Source organism: Chiloscyllium plagiosum, chromosome 6, assembly GCF_004010195.1.
Source record: "Chiloscyllium plagiosum isolate BGI_BamShark_2017 chromosome 6, ASM401019v2, whole genome shotgun sequence".
NCBI lineage: Eukaryota > Metazoa > Chordata > Chondrichthyes > Orectolobiformes > Hemiscylliidae > Chiloscyllium > Chiloscyllium plagiosum.
In genome coordinates this window covers 107,910,554-107,931,369 of record NC_057715.1, presented here as the reverse complement: position 1 = coordinate 107,931,369, position 20,816 = coordinate 107,910,554, and the positions used below count along the sequence as shown (strand labels likewise).

At 44.3% G+C, this 20,816-nt stretch overlaps 1 protein-coding gene across 5 annotated transcripts in view; it reads right to left on the bottom strand.

The window, feature by feature from the left end:
• Window positions 1-17,061: 17,061 nt before the first annotated feature.
• LOC122551174 (arylsulfatase H-like) overlaps window positions 17,062-20,816 on the bottom strand; it is a 38,234-nt gene continuing 34,479 nt past the window's right edge. For all 5 annotated transcript variants that reach the window (XM_043692802.1, XM_043692805.1, XM_043692804.1 and 2 more), the window contains 2 exons: window positions 19,523-19,644; window positions 17,062-17,998 (listed from right to left, as the gene is read on the bottom strand). In XM_043692802.1, the coding sequence (XP_043548737.1) occupies window positions 17,625-17,998; window positions 19,523-19,644 (496 nt within the window). In that variant the 3' untranslated portion in view covers window positions 17,062-17,624. The remainder of the gene's footprint in view (window positions 17,999-19,522; window positions 19,645-20,816) is intronic.

Sequence of the window (20,816 nt, the reverse complement as noted above, 5' to 3'; positions counted from 1 at the left end):
TACAAAATTATGAGGGGCATGGATAGGGTAAATAGGCAAAGTCTTTTCCCTGGGGTCGGGGAGTCCAGAACTGGAGGGCATAGGTTTAGGGTGAGAGGGGAAAGATATAAAAGAGACCTAAGGGACAACTTTTTCACACAGAGGGTGGTACGTCTATGGAATGAGATGCCAGAGGAAGTGGTAGAGGCTGGTACAATTGCAACATTTAAGAGGCATTTGGATGGGTATATGAATAGGAGGGGTTTGGAGGGATATGGGCCCGGTGCTGGCAGGTGGGACTAGATTGGGCTGGGATATCTGATCGGCATGGACGGGTTGGTCCGAAGGGTCTGTTTCCATGCTGTACATCTCTATGACTCTATGACTCTTCAGTGCCGTACGTGTCTTGGTCCTATAGACAGTGCAATGGGAATTGTGTAAAAGGGTTGAGCAGCTTAGCAAAACAGGAAGTAAGGCTTTAAGGGAACAGGAAATTGTAAGAAAGAGGATAGGGGTTGAGGGAAGTTCAATAAATAATGAGCAGTCACTACTCACTCTCCTAAAAGAACCAGGGGTTTGATTTGTCTATCAGGAATTAAGTGACAGATATTGAAAATATCAGCACTGTGGTCTGAATATGAATTATATTGTGCAAGTGGGAGCTGTGCAATAACATTAGGATTTTAAAAATCTGCAGTACCAAAGAATAAATTTAACATCATGCACATAAACTGAAAGTTAGTGGCTATATAACTGTTATCTCTGGATTATTAATAGCCCTTGGATGAGATAGAAAGCTCACCAATAAAATTATGGGAAGTAAATTCTGTACAAGGCTAACTGGTGCCAATGTTAGATTTATAGCTCACAATCAGTTGGCCTCTGTCTATCTTGCGTAGCACAAGTGCAGTATTTGAAAAAAAACTGAAGGAACTGCAGATGCAGTAAATCAGAAACAAAAACAGAAGTTGCTGGAAAAGCTCAGCATATCTGGCAGCATCTGTGAAGGGAAATCAAAGTTGATGTTTCGGGTCCGGTGACCTTTCCTCAGTTCTGACTAACTTTGATTTCTCTGCACAGTTGCTGCCAGGTTTTCCGGCAGCTTCTGTTTTTGTGCAGTACTTGAAAATGCCTGTTCTCTTTTCTTTCTTTGTGAATTCTATCATCCTGACTCTAAGAAGTGCTGCTGTGGCCACACTGCATTTCACCAGATGGAAGTGCTGCTCTTGGTGATGGCTTTATGAGCCAAACATTACTCAAATATAGAAATGTCAGGGTGTAGGTTTGCTTGCTGAGCTGTAGGTTTGATATCCAGACGTTTCATTACCTGGCTAGGTAACATCATCAGTGGCGACCTCCAAGTGAAGCAAAGCTGTTGTCTCCTGCTTTATATTTATATCTTTCTCTTGAATGGGCTTCCTGGGGTTTGTGGTGATGTAATTTCCTGTTCATTTTCTGAGGGGTTGATAGATGGCATATAGATCTATGCGTTTGTTTATGGCGTTGTGGCTGGAGTGCCAGGCCTCTAGGAATTCTCTGCCATGTCTTTGCTTAGCCTGTCCCAGGATAGATGTGTTGTCCCAGTCAAAATGGTGTTTTTTTCTTCCGTGTGTAGGCCAACAGGTGACCTTATAAAGGTTTACAAAATTATGAGGGGCATGGATAGGATAAATAGACAAAGTCTTTTCCCTGGAGTGGGGGAGTCCAGAACTAGAGGGCATAGGTTTAGGTTGAGAAGGGAAAGGTATCTAAGGGGCAACGTTTTCACGCAGAGGGTGGTACGTGTATGGAATGAGCTGCCAGAGGATGTGGTGGAGGCTGCTACAATTGGAACATTTAAAAGGCATTTGGATGGGTTTATGAATAGGAAGGGTTTGTGATGGGCTGAATGGCCTGCTTCGGCACTGTAAGAATTCTATGATTCTATTAACCTAATCTCGCAGTAAAATCATTCTGGTAATCTTCGCCACATAGGTGAACATTCAAACAAGAAGCAAGAGAAGACCACTTGTCCCATGATCGTCTTCTGCCATTTACTAAGATCAAAATTGGTCTGATCGTAACCTCAAATGTACATCCCCACCTATCCTCTATAACCTGCCACTCCTTCCTTACCAAGAATGTATGCCTTACAAATTGGGAAAACAGTTCAAAAAACTCACAACCCACTTGTGAAAAAAGAATTTCATCTAATCTCTCTTTTAAATAGGCAACTCCTCAGAACCCTCAGGCTCTCTCTCAAGTATGGATGATAAAAATGGACACAACTCTGGACACAGTTAAAAAACAGAATATGCTGGAGAGATTCAGCAGCTCTGGCAGTATCTGAGGAAGGGGAAATAATATTAACATTCCAAATCCAATACGATTTCTTCGGAATTGGAAAAGAGTCATATTGGACTCAAAATGTTAACTCTGTTTCTCCCATTCCACCATTGCTGCCAGACCAGCTGGCTTTCTTCAGCCTTTCTATTTCATTTCTGATCTTCAGCCTCTGCTGTAATTGGTTTTATTACTCTGGACTGAAGTTGTGGCCTAACCAGATTTAGTCCCCTTTCTTTTGTATGCATAAAAACTCTGTAATATGCAGTGGAAAGGAAAGCAATTCAGCCCATCACCGAAGTTTTGTAAAAGCAACTGGGCTTAGTTCTGTAACAGTGTATATTTTCTATCCTGATGTGGATGCCCTTTTAAAATTATTTTAAGGCCAGAATGTTACACTTTCCATAAAAACATAAGATACAGGAGCAGAATTAGGCCATTCAGCCCATCGAGACTGCTCTGCCATTCGATCATGGCTGATATGTTTCTCAACGCCATTTTCTGCCTTCTCTCTATAACCCTTGATCCCCTTACTCATCAAGAACCTATCCATCGCTGTCTTAAATGGGAGGCATGGCGGCTCAGTGCTTAGCATTGCTGTCTCACAGCGCCAGGATTCGATTACATCCTTGGGCAACTGTCTGTGTGGAGGTTGCACATTCTCCCCGTGTCCGTGTGGCTTTCCTCCAGGTGGGCCGGTTTCCTCCCACTGTACAAAGATGTGCAGTTTTAGGTGGATTGGCCATGCTAAATTGTCCATGGTGCTCAGGGATGTATAGATTAGGTGGATTAACAAAGGGAAATGCAGGGATAGGTTGTGGAGGTGGGTCTGCGTAGGCTGCCCTTCAGAGGGTCGGGGTGCACTCAATGGGTCAAATGGCCTGCTCCCACACTGTAGGGATTCAATAATTTGGCCTTCACGGCCCTCTGTGGCAATGAGTTCCACAGATTCGCCACCCTCTGGCTGAAGGAATTCCACCTCTTATCAGATCGAAAGGGGCGTTCCTTCACTCTGAGGTTGTACCGTCGGGTACTCGTCTCTCCTACTGGTGGAAACATCTTCTCCACCCAGGCCTCTCAGTATACTGCAAGTTTCCTCTGGGTAGCATTGAAATGCCATGGCAGCACTGATGCACGTGCCATCTGCCATCCCACCTCCTCCATCAATGAATAAAAAAACCTTGAAAACATTCAATTTTTAAAACATTCATTCATGAGCCACAAACATCATTGGCTGGCCAGCATTTATTGCCCATCCCTAGTTGCCCTTGAGAAGGTGGTGATAAGCTACCTTCTTAAACCACTGTAGTCCATGTTCTCTAGGTAGACCTACAATGGCCTTTGGGAGGAAGTTCCAGGATTTTGATCCAGCGACAGCAAAGGAATGGCAATACATTTCCAAATCAGGTAAGGTCTTGCAGGGAAAATTGAAGGTGGTGGTTGTCCCAGGTACCTGCCGCCCTTGTCCTTCTAGATGGAATTGGTCGTGGGTTTGGATGGTGCTGTCTAAGGATCTTTGGTGAATTTATGCAGCGCATCTTGTAGACAGTACAAACTACTGCTACTGAGTGTCAGTGTTGGAGAGGTGAATGACACCACATCCACAAGCAATCAAGCAGGCTGCTTTGTCCTGGACAGTGCCAAGCTTCTTGAGTGTTGATGGAGCTGCATCATCTAAGCAAGTGGGGAGTATTCCATCACACTCCCGAATTGTTCCTTGTAGATGATGGACAGGCTTTGAGGAGTCAGGATGTGAGTTACTTGACACAGTATTCCTTGCCTGTGACCTGCTCTTGCAGCCAGTGTTTATGTGGTGAGTCCAGTTGAGTTTCTGGTCAATGATAACCCCAAGGATGTTGATAGTGGGGGTTTCAGTGATGGTGGTACCACCATTGAATGTCAACAAGTGGTAATTAGATTGTCACTTATTGGAGATGGTCATTGCCTGGTATTTGTGTCATGCAAATGTTACTTGCCACTTGACAGCCCAAGCCTGGATATTGTCTGGATCATGTTGCATTTGAAAATCAACAGCTTCCTCATCTGAGAAGTCATAAATGGTATTGAACATTGTGCAATCATCAATGTGCATTCTCACTTCTGACCTTATGATGGAGGGAAGATCACTGATGAAGCAGCCTAAAGGTGGTTGGGCCTAGGACACTACCCCGAGGAACTCCTGCAGAGATGTCCTGGAGCTGAGATGGAAATTAATTATTGACTTGTGTTGACCTTGGTAGCATTCTGGAGCCTGTACCAAATAGGTTGGGGTTTTATTGCAGAGTTGTGGTTAGACTTTTGCCCAGTTAAGCTGAATTTTGACAAATGGCAGGGGGAAGCAGGATGTGAAAGGGGCATAGTCATTTCCAAAAATAAAACAATTATTTTGCTGGCAGGATAAAGTGTGAAGAGGAGACAGTGAATCACACACAAAAAAGAAATCAGCAAGGACTTTTAGCATAAGCACTTCAATTGAAACAGGCGCCATTTTCGCTATGAGGAGAAAGCGAAGACTGCAGATGCTGGAGATCAGAGTCGAAATGTGTGTTGCTGGAAAAGCACAGCCGGTCAGGCAGCATCCAAGGAACAGGAGAGTCAACATTTCGAGCATGAGCCCTTCATTGGGAATGAAGGGGATGCCCAAGATGGCTAAGAGATAAATGGGAGGGGGTGGGGCTGGGAGGAAGGTAGCTGGGAATGTGATAGGTAGATGAAGGTGGGAGGTGATGGTGATAGGTTGGAGAGGAGGGTGGAGCAGATAGGTGGGAAGGAAGATGGACAGGTAGGAAGGTTCAAGAAGGTGGTGCTAAGTTAGAGGGTTGGATCTGGAATAAGATGGGGGGAGGGGAAATGAGGAAACTGGTGAAATCCACATTGATCCCGTGTGGTTGGAGGGTCCCAAGGCGGAAGATGAGGCCTTCTTCCTCCAGGCATTGGGTGGCTAGAGTTTGGTGGTGGAGAAGGCTCAGGAACTGCATGTCCTTGGTGGAGTAGGATGGCAGTTGAAGTGTTTGGCCACAGGGCAGTGGGGTTGGTTGGTGCATGTGTCCCAGAGATATTCTCTGAAACATTCTGCAAGTTATCATTCTCTCTCTCTGATACAGAGGAGACCACATTGAGAGCAACAGAAATAGCAGATGGCGTGTGCAGTTACATCTCCGTTGGATGTGGAATGAACCTTTGGGGCCTTGGACGGGGTGAGGCAGGAGGTGTGGGCACAGGTTTTGCACTTCTTGGGGTGGCAAGGGAAGGTACCGGGACTGGTGGGTGTGTTGGTGAGGGCATGAACCTAACAAGGGAGTCATGGAGGTAATGGTCTGTGCAGAATAGTGATAGGGGTGGGGAGGGAAACATATCCCTGGAAGTGGGGTCTGTTTGTAGGTGGTGGAAATGGCAGAGGATGATGCGCTGTACCCAGTAGTTGGTAGGATGTAAGGTGAGGATGAGGGGGATTCTGTCCTTGTTGCGATTGGAGAGGTGGGGTTCAAGGGCGGAGGTATGGAATGCGGGGATACGTTGACCATATTGGAGAAGAATTTGCGGTCTTCGAAGAAGGAGACCATCTGGTATGTTTTATGGTAATATTGCTCTCAGTTACTCGCAATTCCTCTGCCTATGCTGCATCTGCTCCCAGGAGGATCAATTCCACCATAGAACATCCCAGATGGCCTCCTTCTTCAAAGAATGCAAATTCCTCTTCCACGTGGTCAATGACGCCCTCCATCGCATCTCCTCCAACCACATGGGATCAATGTTGATTTCACCAGTTTTCTCATTTCCCCTCCCCACACCTCATGCCAGATCCAACCCTCTAACTCAGCAACACCCTCTTGAACTGTCCTACCTGTCCATCTTCCATCCCACCTATTTGCTCCACCATCCTCTCCGACCTATGACCATCACCCCACACCTTCATCTACCTATCGCATTCCCAGCTACCTTCCCCCCCAGCCTCACCCTCTTCCCATTTATCTCTCAGCCGCCTTGGCCCACCATCTGCCCTCCCCCATTCCTGACGAATGCTCATGCTAGAAATGTCAATTTTCCTGCTTCTCGGATGCTGCATGACCGGCTGTGCTTTTCCATCACCACACTTTTCGACTCCATTTTCGCTGCTCCAAGTGCCTTAAGCAGAGATATGGGAAACAGGATTTTGTGTGTAAATGCATGTTGAGGACAGGGTGGAGGATTACATGTAAGCAGTGGGTAATCGTTTGCTATTTCTGGACCTGAATGTGCTTCCGATACACAATCAAAAATTAACCACCATTAACGACAACTACAGTTTAGCAGTAATCGACAGAGTAGGGAATTATATTAACACAAGTCAATTAAAATCATGTTTGAAAATTATTTCATATCATCATATATAAAATAACTGTAGCTTCAAGTTTAAATAAGAATGAAATGACTCACTTCTGGATATAAAATAAAAATACCTGTCAGTCATAGAGATGTACAGCACAGAAACAGACCCTTCAGTCCAATTTGTTCATGCTGACCAGATATCCCAACCCAATCTAATCCCACCTGCCAGCACCCGGCCCATATCCGTCCAAACTCTTCCTATTCATATACCCATCCAGATGCCTTTTAAATGTTGTAATTGTACCAGCCTCCACCACTTCCTCTGGCAGCTCATTCCATACACGCACCACCCTCCGCGTGAAAACATTTCCCGTTAGGTCCCTTTTATATCTTTCCACTCTCACTCTAAACCCAAGCCCTCTAGTTCTGGACTCCCCAACCACAGGGAAAAGACCCTGTCTATTTCCTCTATTCATGCCCCTCATGATTTTTTAAACCTCTATAAGGTCACCCCTCAGCCTCCAACGCTCCATGGAAAACAGCCCCAGCCTATTCAACCTCTCCTTAAAGCTCAAATCCTCCAACCCTAGCAACATCCTTGTAAATCTTTTCTGAATCCTTTCAGGTTTCACAACATCCTTCTGATAGGAAGGAGACCAGAATTGCATGCAATATTCCAAAAGTGGCCTATCCAATGTTCTGTACACCCGCAACATGACCTCCCAACTCCTGTACTCAATACTCTGACCAATAAAGGAAAGCATACCAAATGTCTTCTTCACTATCCTAACTACTTACCACCCTACTTTCAAAGAGTAATGAAACTGCACTCCAAGGTATCTTTGTTCAGCAACACTCCATAGGACCTTACCATTAAGTGTATAAGTCCTGCTAAGATTTGCTTTCCCAAAATGCAGCACCTCGCATTTATATAAATGACGAAGTAGTGGATCCAGCACCGATCCTTGTGGCACTCCACTGGTCACAGGCCTCCAGTCTGAAAAACAACCCTCCACCACCACCCTCTGTCTTCTACCTTTGAGCCAGTTCTGTATCCAAATGGCTAACTCTCTCTGTATTCCATGAGATCTAACCTTGTTAACCAGTCCCCCATGGGGAACCTTAATGAAGTCCACATAGATCACATCTACTGCTCTACCCTCATCAATCCTCTTTGTTATTTCTTCAAAAAACTCAATCAGGTTTGGTTTCTCTGTTGTGGAAGCCCTTACAGAAAGATTGCAACGTTTATCTTTCTGGATTTTTTTCTTATTTTCCTAACTTATACTGTGCATATCTATAATGCAGTGTAACCTCGTTCTTTATTTTCTCTATTTTTTGTACCTAAGGTGAGTGCCTAAGATCAGCAACATTGTACACTTTTCACTGTACACCTGTTCATTTGTAGCTTGAGTCCATGGGACAGTGAACCGAATTCGAATTCTCAAACCAAGGCTAGGCTGCTCCATCCAAAGATTTTTTTAACAGCGTTTCAATTGTAATCATTTCATGTCTCACCACTAAAACGTACACTTCACATATACGGAGGACCTCGATTATCCGAACATCAATTATTCGAATTTCGGATTATCCGAAGAAGATCTCAAGGTCCCGGTAGAAACATTACATCAAAGAGGTGTTTCAACACTGATTGCGTCTTTTGTTTACAATGTTTAAAAGTGACCTCAGCTTACTGAAATGCTGCCGAGGACAGTCCTGGACATCAATGGGTGCCCAGGCACGGTCTCCAAATGACTGACTGCCCCCCCTCCCTCTCCCCACACACTTTCCCTGGAGTTCGACACAGGGGTGTACCCTAAACCCCGTCCCCACTTCCCCAGATAATCTCTCCAATATTGTCTGTACTGGGCAGAGGTGGAACGTATGTGTGTGCACGCGCTATTTTGAGACTTACCTCACAAAGGCAGCAGCAGTCCTTGCACGCGGTGTGCTGTTGCCTAGTCTCCTGAAAAGGGAGCGGACATAGCAAGTGCTCGTTGTGCCAATCCCATTGAACTGATGGGGGCGGGGTTGGAAAGGAGGCTTCAGCAGAGTTGCAGGTCCCTTACACACACGTGTGTCTCTGCTCACAAACCCTGAGACAGAGAGAGGAAGCAAGGCAGGTAGAGCGAGGGAAAAGGGAACTTCAGAAAACTCCGAGCCTCAGAGGAGAGGCATTGAATCGATTAACCGAATAATCAATTATCCGAACAAAATACTGCCCGCCCATCTCGTTCGGATAATCGAGGTTCCTCTGTACTTCAGACTACATAAGATGATGGAAGGCATGAGGGCAGGAAAGAGAAGTTGGAGAGTATTCATGGGTCGCTTACCCGCCGCCCACTCCACACACACACACATCCTACCCATATCCCTTCCCCGCAACCCCCTGTGGTGTGTAGGGAAGTAGTCATTCTTTAAAAAAATTCACAAAGGTGTCCCCTCAGTTGACCTGGGTTTAGTTCGACTGTCAATGACATGCATTAGAGATATTTCAAAGAGAAGGGGCTTCTCGCCACTAACTTTAGGGAATGTCATAGAGAGCCATATAGCTCAGAAGAGGCCCTTTGGCCCACCTAGTCTGTGCTGACATATCAATACTACTCCAGCCCAGAGCCTTGAATGTTATGACATTTCAAGTGCTCATCCACATACTTTTGTCATCTTGAATTTAGGGAAATGTTTTTTTTGCAGCGAAGTCACCTCTGTGTCAGAGTATGTTCAGGGTGGTGCAGGGAAGGTTGATGAAGGGCTTTAGCCCGAAACATCAATTCACCTGCTCCTCGGATGCTGCCTGACCTGCTGTGCTTTTCCAGCACCACACTCTCGACTCTAATCTCCAGCATCTGCAGTCTTCACTTTCACCCGGGGAGGTTTGAGCCCATCCACAGCCGGATGTGTTTGCTACTTCACCCAGATCGGCAGGGTAGGCCTCCCCTCCCTGTCTCAAACCCTACCTTCATGTCCTCCTGCTGGGACACAGGCTCCAGACACTGAGACTGGCCTCTGCTGCCAGTGGAACTGCTCCTTTCTTGGGCTCATCATGGGTTTTATTGAGTCTGACCGACTACCTGCTGCACAACACAGGGTAACACTGTGTGCCCCAGATCTCTCCAGCTAACTGACACGCTCATTCATGGCATTGAATCCAGCCCCATCTCTGCTCCCAGTCCCAACAGGGGCCAAAATCCCAGCTCAGATTGTCATCCTCTTCAACAACTGCCTTCCCTCCTTAATTCAACTCTCGCCCTTCTAGCTGATTGGGGTCACAAGTTGAGAAGGTGCTTTTGAAGGATGCCTGGAGAGCTGCTGCACTGATTCTTGACTATGTTGTACGTTGCTGTCACCATGCTTTACTGGTAGAGTGGCTGAGTGTTTAATTGGGAGGTTGGGATGTTGAGCAAGTGGGCTGATTTGTCCTGGATTGAGTCAAGCATCTTGAGTGTTGTGGAGCTGAATTTCTTCATGTGATTGGAAAGTATCCTGCCTTGTGCTGGTAATTGGTGACCAGGCATTGGAGAAGCAGGAGGTGAGTTAATCATCTCAAATGCCCAGCCTCAGACCTAATCTTTGAGCCCAGGGTTTATACGGCCGGTCCTGTTCAGTTTATGGTCAATGGTAATCTCCAGGATGGTGATGGTGAGTGACTGGATGGCAATATCATTGAATGTCAAGGGGATCTAGTCAGGGTCTCTCTAGTTAGAGATGATCACTGTCTGGCACTTACATGGAGTAAGGCTTACTTGTCAATTACCACAAGATTGAATATTGTCCAGAGGTCTTACTATATATAAACAGAATCACAGAACCCTACAGGGTGGAAGCAGGCATTTGGCCCATCAAGTCCACAGCATCCCACCCAGACCCAGCCCCCTACCCTATCCCTGTACCCCTGCATTACCCATGGCTAATTCACCGAGTGTATGAACACAGACTGTGAATAACGAAGCAGCTGAAGATGGCTGGGCCTTGGATATTTCCCTGAGGAGCTCCTGTAGCAATGTCCTTGAATGGAGATGATTGGCCTCCAATTATCAGAACAATCATCGTTTGTGCTGGGTTTTGCAGTCATAGAGATGGACAGCACAGAATCAGAGCCTTTGGTCCAACTTGTCCATGCCAACCAGATACCTAAATTAATCTAATTTGCTAGCACTTGGTCCATATCCCTTCCTATTCATATACCCATCCAAATGCCTCTTAAATGTTGCAATTGTACCAGCCTCCACCACTTCCTCTGGCAGCTCATTCCATACACGTACCACCCTTTGTGTGAAAAAGTTGCCCCTTAGGTCATTTTTAGATCTATTTCCTCTAACCTTAAACCTCTAGTTCTGGACTCCCCTACACCAGGGAAAAGACCTTGTCTATTCACTCTACCTATGCCCCTCATGATGTTATAAACCTCTAAAAGGTCACCCCTCAGCCTCTGATGCTTCAGGGGAAAAAACAATGAACACCTCTCCCAACTTACGGCAGAAGTTTAAAGAATGTTAGTGGTAGGAAACATTGGTTAGATTTGAAGCACTCGGCTACCAATTAAGTTCATATAATTGTCACTGCCCCTTCTTCACAGAAACATTTGGGGGCAAAGGAAGTCATTTGGCCCCTTTTTTTGTGCACTGCCTCTTCAAAAGGGCATCATTACCTAGTGCCAACTACCTACTGATTTATCCCTGTACCTTTGCACTTCATTACTTGAGCAGTAATCATCCAATGACATCTTGAATGCCTCAAGTGAAGCTGCCTCAACCACATTTCCAAACTGGTCATTCTATATCCTAACTATTCATGGAGTGAAAACTTTTTTTTCTCACTTCACATTTGCTTCTTTAGCACATCACCTCAAACCTGTGCCCTGTGCATCTTGATCCTTTTGCGAGAGGGAACAGTAATTGTTATAAATAGCATTTTTTTTTAATTACAGCATAGTGACTTAGCAAGGTTACAATATTAACAAGTTGATGCCAGTGTTAGTACAGGAGCCAAAAAAGAACCTAGGAGATACCTCAGAAGTTAGTTTTGGTTATTCTTCAGAACAAATTCAAGGTTGCTCTCAATACTTTCAAACAGCCACCTTTACCAATTTTGTTCAGTGTTGTTGTTACGAATGCTTTGCATTTTATCCAGATTGACTACAGTGAGATAATGCCTCTTTTAATATAATATGCAAGACGCATCCTGAACTAAAATCTGCTAAAAAAATGTCACTGTGACAATGGGATTATATAGTGTGATAGTGCCACCAAGTGGTCAAAATGTCAACATCAGCTATGCTCAGTTTTGTTCTGACATCATTTCAAACAGAATAATGACTTATCGCACCTACCTTTCCAGTCAATACCAATTGTGAGGATATTTCTCTGTCTTCCTGAAGTAATTACCACTGCCTGGTTCCCTTTGCTTCCCTGCTAAACCTAAGAGACCTACGGGGCAACTTTTTCACACACAGAGTGGTGCGTGTATGGAATGAGCTGCCAGAGGAAGTGGTGGAGGCTGGTACAATTGCAACATTCAAGAGGCATTTGGATGGGTATATGAATAGGAAGGGTGTGGTGGGATGTGGGCCGGGTATAGGCAGGTGGGACTAGCTGGGTTGGGATATCTGGTCAGCATGGACGGGTTGGACCGAAGGGTCTGTTTCCATGCTATACATCTCTATGACTCTATTACTCTATAAACCTTGCAGAGGCTGTTCTCCAACCTCCACACCCCCCACTGCGCCGCCCCCCCCCCCGCCCCACCACACCACCCAACTCCAATCATTGTCAGGTAATGTCACTGGGCTGTGGAATATACACATGCTTTAATAAACAGTCTTGGCTTATTTTGTGTTTCCATCTCCTAACAGAGGTTGTACTGAAAGCACTTAGTATTGGAGTGAATGTAACATTTGCAAACACATAGCCAAACTACCAGTCCTTGTACTCAAATAGATGATGATCGAACACTGAAATCAATACCCTTTCAAGGATATTCATCAAGGGCTCTGGACAAATTATTAACTGCTTCACTTTTCAATTTCCCATAAATAAAAATGTTAGGGATTTCACTTTCAATCTACCTGAAGATGATATTGATGCATAAATTTGGTTTGTCAACCTGTCCTCCATTCATCAGTTTGGATTACATTCAGAGATGTACAAATATGCTTTCTGTCAGTCTTTCTTAGTCGCCAATTATTAGGGAAGTCAGAATTGAACCAACAATTAAAACCAAAAGAACCGCAGTAATGCTAGAAATCAGAACACCATCAGTTCTGAGGAAGTCACTGGACCTGAAACATTATCTCTCTACAGATGCTGCTGAGCTTTACCAATAATTTCTGGTTTTGAGCTTAGAATTGTTTATTACGTTATAATCATAATTAGCAGCACTTAAGCATCAAGTGTGCAAATCATTAGTAGACAGGCTAACTGGAGAAATGGACAACAAAACTACAGAAGTAGCATTGGAGGCTGAAGTGGGACCTTATGGAAGTTTATAAAATCATAAGGGGCATGGATAGGGTGAATAAACACAGTCTTTTATCTGGGGTGGGGGAGTCCAGAACTAGAGGGCGTAGGTGCAGGGTGAGAGGGAAAAGATTTAAAAGGGACCTATGGGGCAACTTTTTCACGCAAAGGACAGCACGTGTATGGAAAGAGCTGCCAGAGGAAGTGGTGGGGGCTGGTATAATTACAACATTTAAGAGCCATCTCGATGAGCATATGAATAGGAAGGGTTTAGCAGGATATGCGCCAAGTACTGGCAACTGGCATTAGATTAGTTTGGGATGGCTGGGTGGCATGGACGAGTTGGACCGAAGGGTCTGTTTCCATGCTGTACATCTAAGTGACTGGGAGTTAACATAAAAAGGAATCCCTAGGTTTTCTAGAGACATATAAATAAAATAGAATGTGTTGGTCAATTTATTGGTAAAAGCTGATGTAGTTCAGAAACTTACCGTTGATAAGGCTGAATAGAAATTGAGAAGGCACCGGCTATGCCATAGACTCAGGATTGTAGGCAGACTGCTTGCAACAGAGTTCCCCAGGAGTTGTTACTGGGACTCGTGCTTTTCCTGATATACCTGTATATTCATTTAAGTATTGGTATCTGGTGATACAAAACTTTAAAGCATTGTAAACTGCACAAAAGGACAGAGTGGAGAGTGGAAAAGCAAATGTCATGAAGTTCAATGCAGACACGTGTGAGGTAATACGTTTTGGTGCAAGAACATTGAAATACAATGCAAAATAGGGTGCACAATTCTAAAGGAGGTGTGAGAATATAGAACCCTCAGTGTACATTTTCACAGATTATTGGAAGTGGCAGGACAAGTTAATAGAGCATAGAGATACCCTGATCTTTACTGATAGAAAGTGCGTGGTGACCTTACAAAAGACACAAGTTTAACCTCAGCCAGAGTGCAGAGTATAGTTCTGGATACCACACTATTGGAAACATGTGAACACACTGTACAAAGAGCAGGAAAGATTTATGAGAATGGTCCCAGAAATGTGAAATTTCAGTTGTGAGGATATATTGGAGAGATTTGTTTAAGAGGAGGTTAATGAGGTGGGTTAGAGGTTTTCAACAGCACAGAAGGGGAATGAGTGGAGAGTGTCAAGCTCCTGGGAGTGGTCATCCACAACAAGCTTCTTTGGACTCTTCATGTGGACGCACTGGTTACAAAGGCCCAAAATGTCTCTTCTTCCTCAGGCAGCTGAGAAAATTTGGCATGACAGCGAATACCTTACCAACTTTTATCGGTGCGCCATCGAGAGCATTCCGTCTGGATGTATCACTACCTGGTATGGCAACTATACCATTCAAGATTGGAGACAGTAACAGAGAGTGGAGAACTCGGCCTGGACAATCACAAAGGCCAATCTCCCAAATATAGAATCCAACTACCAGGCCCGTTGTCAAGGAAAGGCCGCCAGCATTCTCAAAGATCCATCCCATCCTGGCAATGTTTTTCTACACCTCTACCATCGGGAAGAAGGTACAGAAACCTGAACATACGCACCATCCGGTTTTGAAACAGTTTCTACCCTATTGTTGTTAGAATACTGAATGGACTCACAAACTCTTAACATTTGCCTGTACCTGTGATTTTGTTTTTGTCGCTATTTACCTATTATTTACTTATCTATGCAACTTAATTCTGTGATCTGCCTGTATTGTTCGCAAGACAAAGCTTTTCACTGTGCCTCGGTACACATGACAATAAATTCAATTCAATTCAATTCAAAATCATGAGAATAACCTGCTGAATCTTCAATGCATTTGCCAAGTGGTAAGGCCAGTTTCTTGCTGAGTAGCCACAAGTTGCCAATGATTTGGGGGTTGCTTCTAAACATTGTTATTGGCCTAACCCACCTAATTAATATTGAGCATCCTATCTCATCAAACGTGCCAAAGAAGCAAGATTCTTAGAATTCTTGACATGGATGGTGACCTTAGCTCACTGCTGATTCCAAAGGACCTCTACATTGGACAATGGGCACCAACATCTCAGGGCATGTTTCATGGGGACTGATAAAAGCTCCTCTCATCTATAGATATGGGCATCTGACATGTGCCAGACTCTAAGAAGCCTCCTGGCACATCTCTGATCCACCAACAGGGCACTTCTGCTCTTCAATGCTGCACCGGCAATTCTCATTGCTAGGCCGCAGCAAGGACACTATTAACTTAGGAGGACACATCCAGCTCATGGACTGGACCAGGTTAACCTCTGGTAAAAACAACCTCTGGTCTGTCCATTTGCTCTCACACTGCACACTCACTCCAAGCCTGGCTGAATTCTCACAGCATCCTTGCCATCCCTTGCATTTTTGCACTTTTCACCGTCCAGGCTCAGAAACTTGCTGCTCTGCCATGTCACTTGACACAAATACAAAACCAAGAAGGTTGTCACAGCTATCATTGGTCCTCAGTCAAGTCATGGGAGAGCTAGCCTTCAGACAGGAATGTCCAGCCTCATAAGTCAACCAGTGCAAGAGCATGGATACGGTCAGTCAGTCACTCAAGATGCTTGCCCCCTAAGGAGTGAGGAGCCAAATTTCAGGCAGCCCATCACCCACTTTGACTCTTTCCAGTCCGTTGTGGTAGGTATTAACAGAGATAAAACAGGTGGCAAGGCAACTCTGATTGGCCGAGGCATTGCCTTGGAGAAATGTGAAGCTCATTCACGCTTGCTCGCACAATGTCCACAAGCAGAGACTCATTCAAACAGAAAGAATATCTTCAAGCTTTGTACCTTTTTCCATATGAACCTCCATTGTTTTCTCCATGGAAACACGTTGGCCTGTCAGAGCCCAAGTTCCAACCAATCAGCACCCTCTTTCTCTTGTGGTAAAAATTATTGTCAATGGTTGAAATCTGTAATACTTACAATTCACACTGATGGCAATCTTCCTGGGTTTGGTCAACTGAATGCATTGGCAGGTTGATCACCCTGATGTGTTAGGTTATATGAAATACTATGTCTGGATAGTTTGACTATGCTGATGAACTAGGTATTTGTATACCATTAGGACTCAATCTGTCCCCTGTCCCAACATTCTTTGGGAATAGCCGACTCCATATATCAAAGTGAGATTTCATTCATTCTTTCTGTAAACCAAAGTTCCATTAGTGGGCACTGAACACCCCTCATGTGCTTGGCATCACCTCATAGTCCTCCTGTTTTACAACCATCTCAAAAAGAGGGTGGGGTCACTGGAAGTGACAATGGTAAGGATGGCAGAAAAAGGGAGGCAATGGGTCCGAAGGCTCAGGTGAACCTCTAGTCCATCAAAAAGAAATAAGGATTGGTTGAAAGTACTCATTTAACTCAAGAGCTTCATACTAATGAAAACTGGCAAATGCATCTTTCAAATTAGCAGGATTGTGAATGGATGCCCTGCTCATCCAAACATCGGAAAATGCTACATTGAATATGCCAACCCAAAACCGACATCCAGAAGAACTTATGAACATACGAACCAGAAATAGCAGTAGACCACTCAGCATTCAAGCCTGCTCTCCATTCAATAAGATGAAGTTGATCTGATTTTAACCTCAGTTCTACATTCCTGTGTATCCCTGAGAACATTTCAGCCACTAGGTAATCAAGAGTCTATCTACCACTGCAGCTAACATTTCTTCAGGCAAATAGTTCAATCTTCACCACCTACAACAAATTGAATGTGATTTGGTAAGCACAGATCAAAACATTCAACCAGATTTTTAAGGGCATTAAGGTGTCATTGATTACAGATCAAGTCCTATGGTGAAAACAAAGGTAGTAAAGAGGGGAAATCTCACTGAACTAATGTCAAACAATATGGACAGTCAAACAGAGTACAATGTCAAACAACTTCAACATTTGAGGAGAACAGAGACAAGTGGCTTCAGGACAAGTGTGTGCAATGCAAAGTTTTGGCCAAATGTCAAAAGTGCCAACATCAACGCAGGTTGTAAACTCAGTTATTTTTATTTTTTGCTGAACACTCATCTGTTGAGGTGACAGCAGAATCCAACAAACTGGAGGATGCAGATGTAACGTGTTAGATTTTACTATACACTCTTGGCCTGTGTAATTGAAGGAACGGAAACTTGACTGTGTTTATGTCTCTCGACTCCACACAAAGTATGCCAAAACCAGATGAGTATGAATTATGTGAAAGGAAAAATCTTGTTTGTAACATTCAACTAATCATCACTGCTGATTAAAATACTAAAGCACGACAGAAAATCCATCAGCTGACAAGACATTAAGGACATATGATCTAATCTTGAATGTACATGAGCAGAATGCTTCTCAGGAATCCCTTTCCCTCTTTTCCATAATCAAGAGTAATGAGTGGCTGTAAAAAAGGCACTTCTTAAAGGATCAAACAAGGAGATGTAGGGATAGGACTGTTTGGCAACAGAAAAGGATTTGACATCAAGTATTTTCCAGGCATAGATCAACACAAGATGTGACAATTTCCATTTCTAAAACAAAATGACAAAGTAACACAGACTATAAGTCTGAATTGCTATTGGTTGGCCTCTTGCATTACAATTGAAACATTGGAGTCTTTATCACACCAACAAAATGGGAATGTACCACAGCAGGGCTGCAGCCACGGTTTCCACAAAATATTATTCCAAGAAAGTTGAAGAGGGACTGAAGTCAAGGTTTTCCGATGTTCTTCCACCCCTTTCTGAATTTGTTTTTGGATCTCATGGAAAAGTGGCTCTGTATGAGGTGATACAGGGTTCATTTCTGAGGGGTCTTTGGAGAGGTCAAAGAGCAAAAGTGGGTCATGGTTGATGATGTAATTTCCGTGACACCCACAGATTTCACTCTGGTAACAAGCACCAGCCTCCAACTTAGGAGTGAAAAAGTGAGCTTTCCAGACAGTGTCACCTGAAGAAAAAAAAAAATTGAAGAATTGAAATTGTTGCAATCTTGAAGACATTTTAAAAAGACAAGTTATGGAATGTGAGTTCACAACTGGTACAGAATCTATTGTGTGTCCTGAGGTACCTTCAAGAAGGTAGTGGTGAATACAACTTCTTGAATACAACTGAGTGGTTTCCTGGCCAATTCAAAGTTAAAAAATGTGTTGCTGGAAAAGCGCAGCAGGTCAGGCAGCATCCAAGGAGCAGGGGAATCGAGGTTTCGGGCAGGAGGGCTTATGCCTGAAATGTCGATTCCCCTGCTCCTTGGATGCTGCCTGACCTGCTGCGCTTTTCCAGCAACACATTTTTCAGCTCTGATCTCCAGCATCTGCAGTCCTCACTTTCTCCCAATTCAAAGTTATCACTGTTGTGGCTCTGGATTCACAAATAGACCCGACTGTATAAGGATGGCAGATTTCCTTCCCTAAAGAATCTTGAATTAAACCACTTTTTTTTTAACAGCAATCCAATAGCTTAATGATCACAGTTAGTGATATTAGCTTTCGTTCCAGAATTTTTGCTGTCTTTTGATGGAACTCAGGAAGAGTTGGACAGGGGCCAAAGGGTGGATTTGGAGGCAGAAAAACTCGTAACGTTCCACTGGTGTTTCACCTGCTGTCTAACTGCCCGCTTCTGACCTGACTGTAATTGAGCAGGAAACTGACGATGAGCAAGCAAGCCTGCCTGCCTCTACATCAACTGAAGGCCTTCAACGGCCAACTAACAGAGGAGGTCAGCGATGGGTGGGAAGCCAGCAGGTTCAGGAAGGGAAAAGGAGCGATGCCTCCTTCATGGACCTCCTCTTCTGATTAGCACGCATCCCGACCAGGTCTGCTCCCCACCCCCCCTCATGTGTCCTGTCGGTCCATACATGCTCCCAGGTGCTGTATGCCAGCCTTCAACATCCTTATTCCCAACCTGTCCATCCCATGGCTTCCTATCCTGGCCCTATTGTGGATTCCCCCTCTTGCCCTGCTTCTGGTCTCTGGATAGTGGTCACCTGGGAAAAGGCGATGGCCTAGTGGTATTAACGTGGGACTGTTGATCCAGAAACTCCCAATAATGTTCTGGGGACCTGGGTTCAAATTTTGTCACGGCTGATGATGGAATTTGAATTCAATAAAAAAATTCTGAAATTAAGAGTCTAATGATAACTTTGAATACATTGTCGGGAAAACCCATTTGGTTCACTAATGCCCTTTAGGAAAGGAACTGCCGTCCTTACCTGGTCTGACCTACATGTGACTCCAACCCACAGCAATGTGGTTGGCTTTGAACGCTTGCCTAGCCAGTGACTCCCTTATCCTGTGAATGAATAAATTTAAAAAAATCTAATAAATATGTCACAGTGTCCAATTAACTCAATGACAATGGCATCATAACTGGTTTCATTGGTAGTAGAGAATTGACTCCCCCTACAAGATCAGTGCAAGGTGACAGCATAGTTCTATTTCTCCATTGAAATAGCTTCCAGATATTGAACACTTACTGCCTTTTGGATGCCATCGCACTGCGTTCAAAGCAGCTCCACAGTAATGAAAGAGGAACTCATGCTCCGAGTACTGTACATCACCCTTCAACAGTGGCATCAAGTCTCGTCCATCTATTACCCTGGCAGTGTATAAATAATTCAGTATTTCAATACAGGAACTGAAATCACTCCCTATCAACTTAAATCACATTCCTTTCATGGAACTATTATGTCAATAATTATGATCTATTCCCATACTAAACGCAAGAGAAATTTAGAGCTGTCGAGAATGCATTAAGTCCCCAAAAAATGTATTGTGCCATCTGCGAAGATTAGTTTCAAAAGCCTGGGCACATATCCACATTAATCTTCACCCTCCTATTCCCAAATACTTCCAAGCCAATTCTTTTGACAATTCACCTTACGGATTGCATCAAAAAGCCACAATGCATTGTAACTGAATTCCATTTTACTATTAGGGGAAAATCAATCCAAAAGGTAATAATCTGAAAATGGAATAATCACAAGCATATAAATTCTTACAGGACTTGATGTGGTCTTTGGGAGAAGAATGCGTCCCTGGGTTTGGGAAGGGGGTTGGAACCGGGGACATAGTCTCACAATTAAGGTATGGAACTGCGATGAGGAGGAACTTCTTTACTCAGAGGACAGTGAATCTTCCCAATTCTCTGCTTCAGAGAGCTGTGCAGGCTCAGCCATTGAGGATACTCAAGACGGAAATCAATCGTTTTCTCTATAAATGTGAGGGGGATAATGCAGCAAAGTGGCAGTGAGATGGAAGGCCAGGGATTTCCTCATTTCCCCTTCCCCCATCTCACCCTAGTTCCAAACTTCCAGCTCAGCACTGTCCCCATGACTTGTCCTACCTGCCTATCTTCTTTTCCACCTATCCACTCAACCCTCCTCCTTGATCTATCACCTTCATCCCCTCCCCCACTCACCTATTGTACTCTATGCTACTTTCTTCCCACCCCCACCCTCCTCTCATTTATCTCTCCACCCTTCAGGCTCTCTGTCTTTATTCCTGATTAAGGGCTTTTGCTCGAAACATCGATTTTACTGCTCCACGGATGCTGCCTGAACTGCTGTGCTTTTCCAGCACCACTCTTCTCCACAATCTGGTTTACAGCATCTGCAGTCATTGTTTTTACCTCGTTGATTTTAACCCTACTGTGAATCCTCTTGCAAGGATGCCTGCCTTGAAGAAGTTTTCCTCCTCTCTCTACAAGAATCTCAGGGAGTCCCTCTCCCACTGCAACTCCCAGGTCATTTCCTCTGCCCTGAAGCTCTT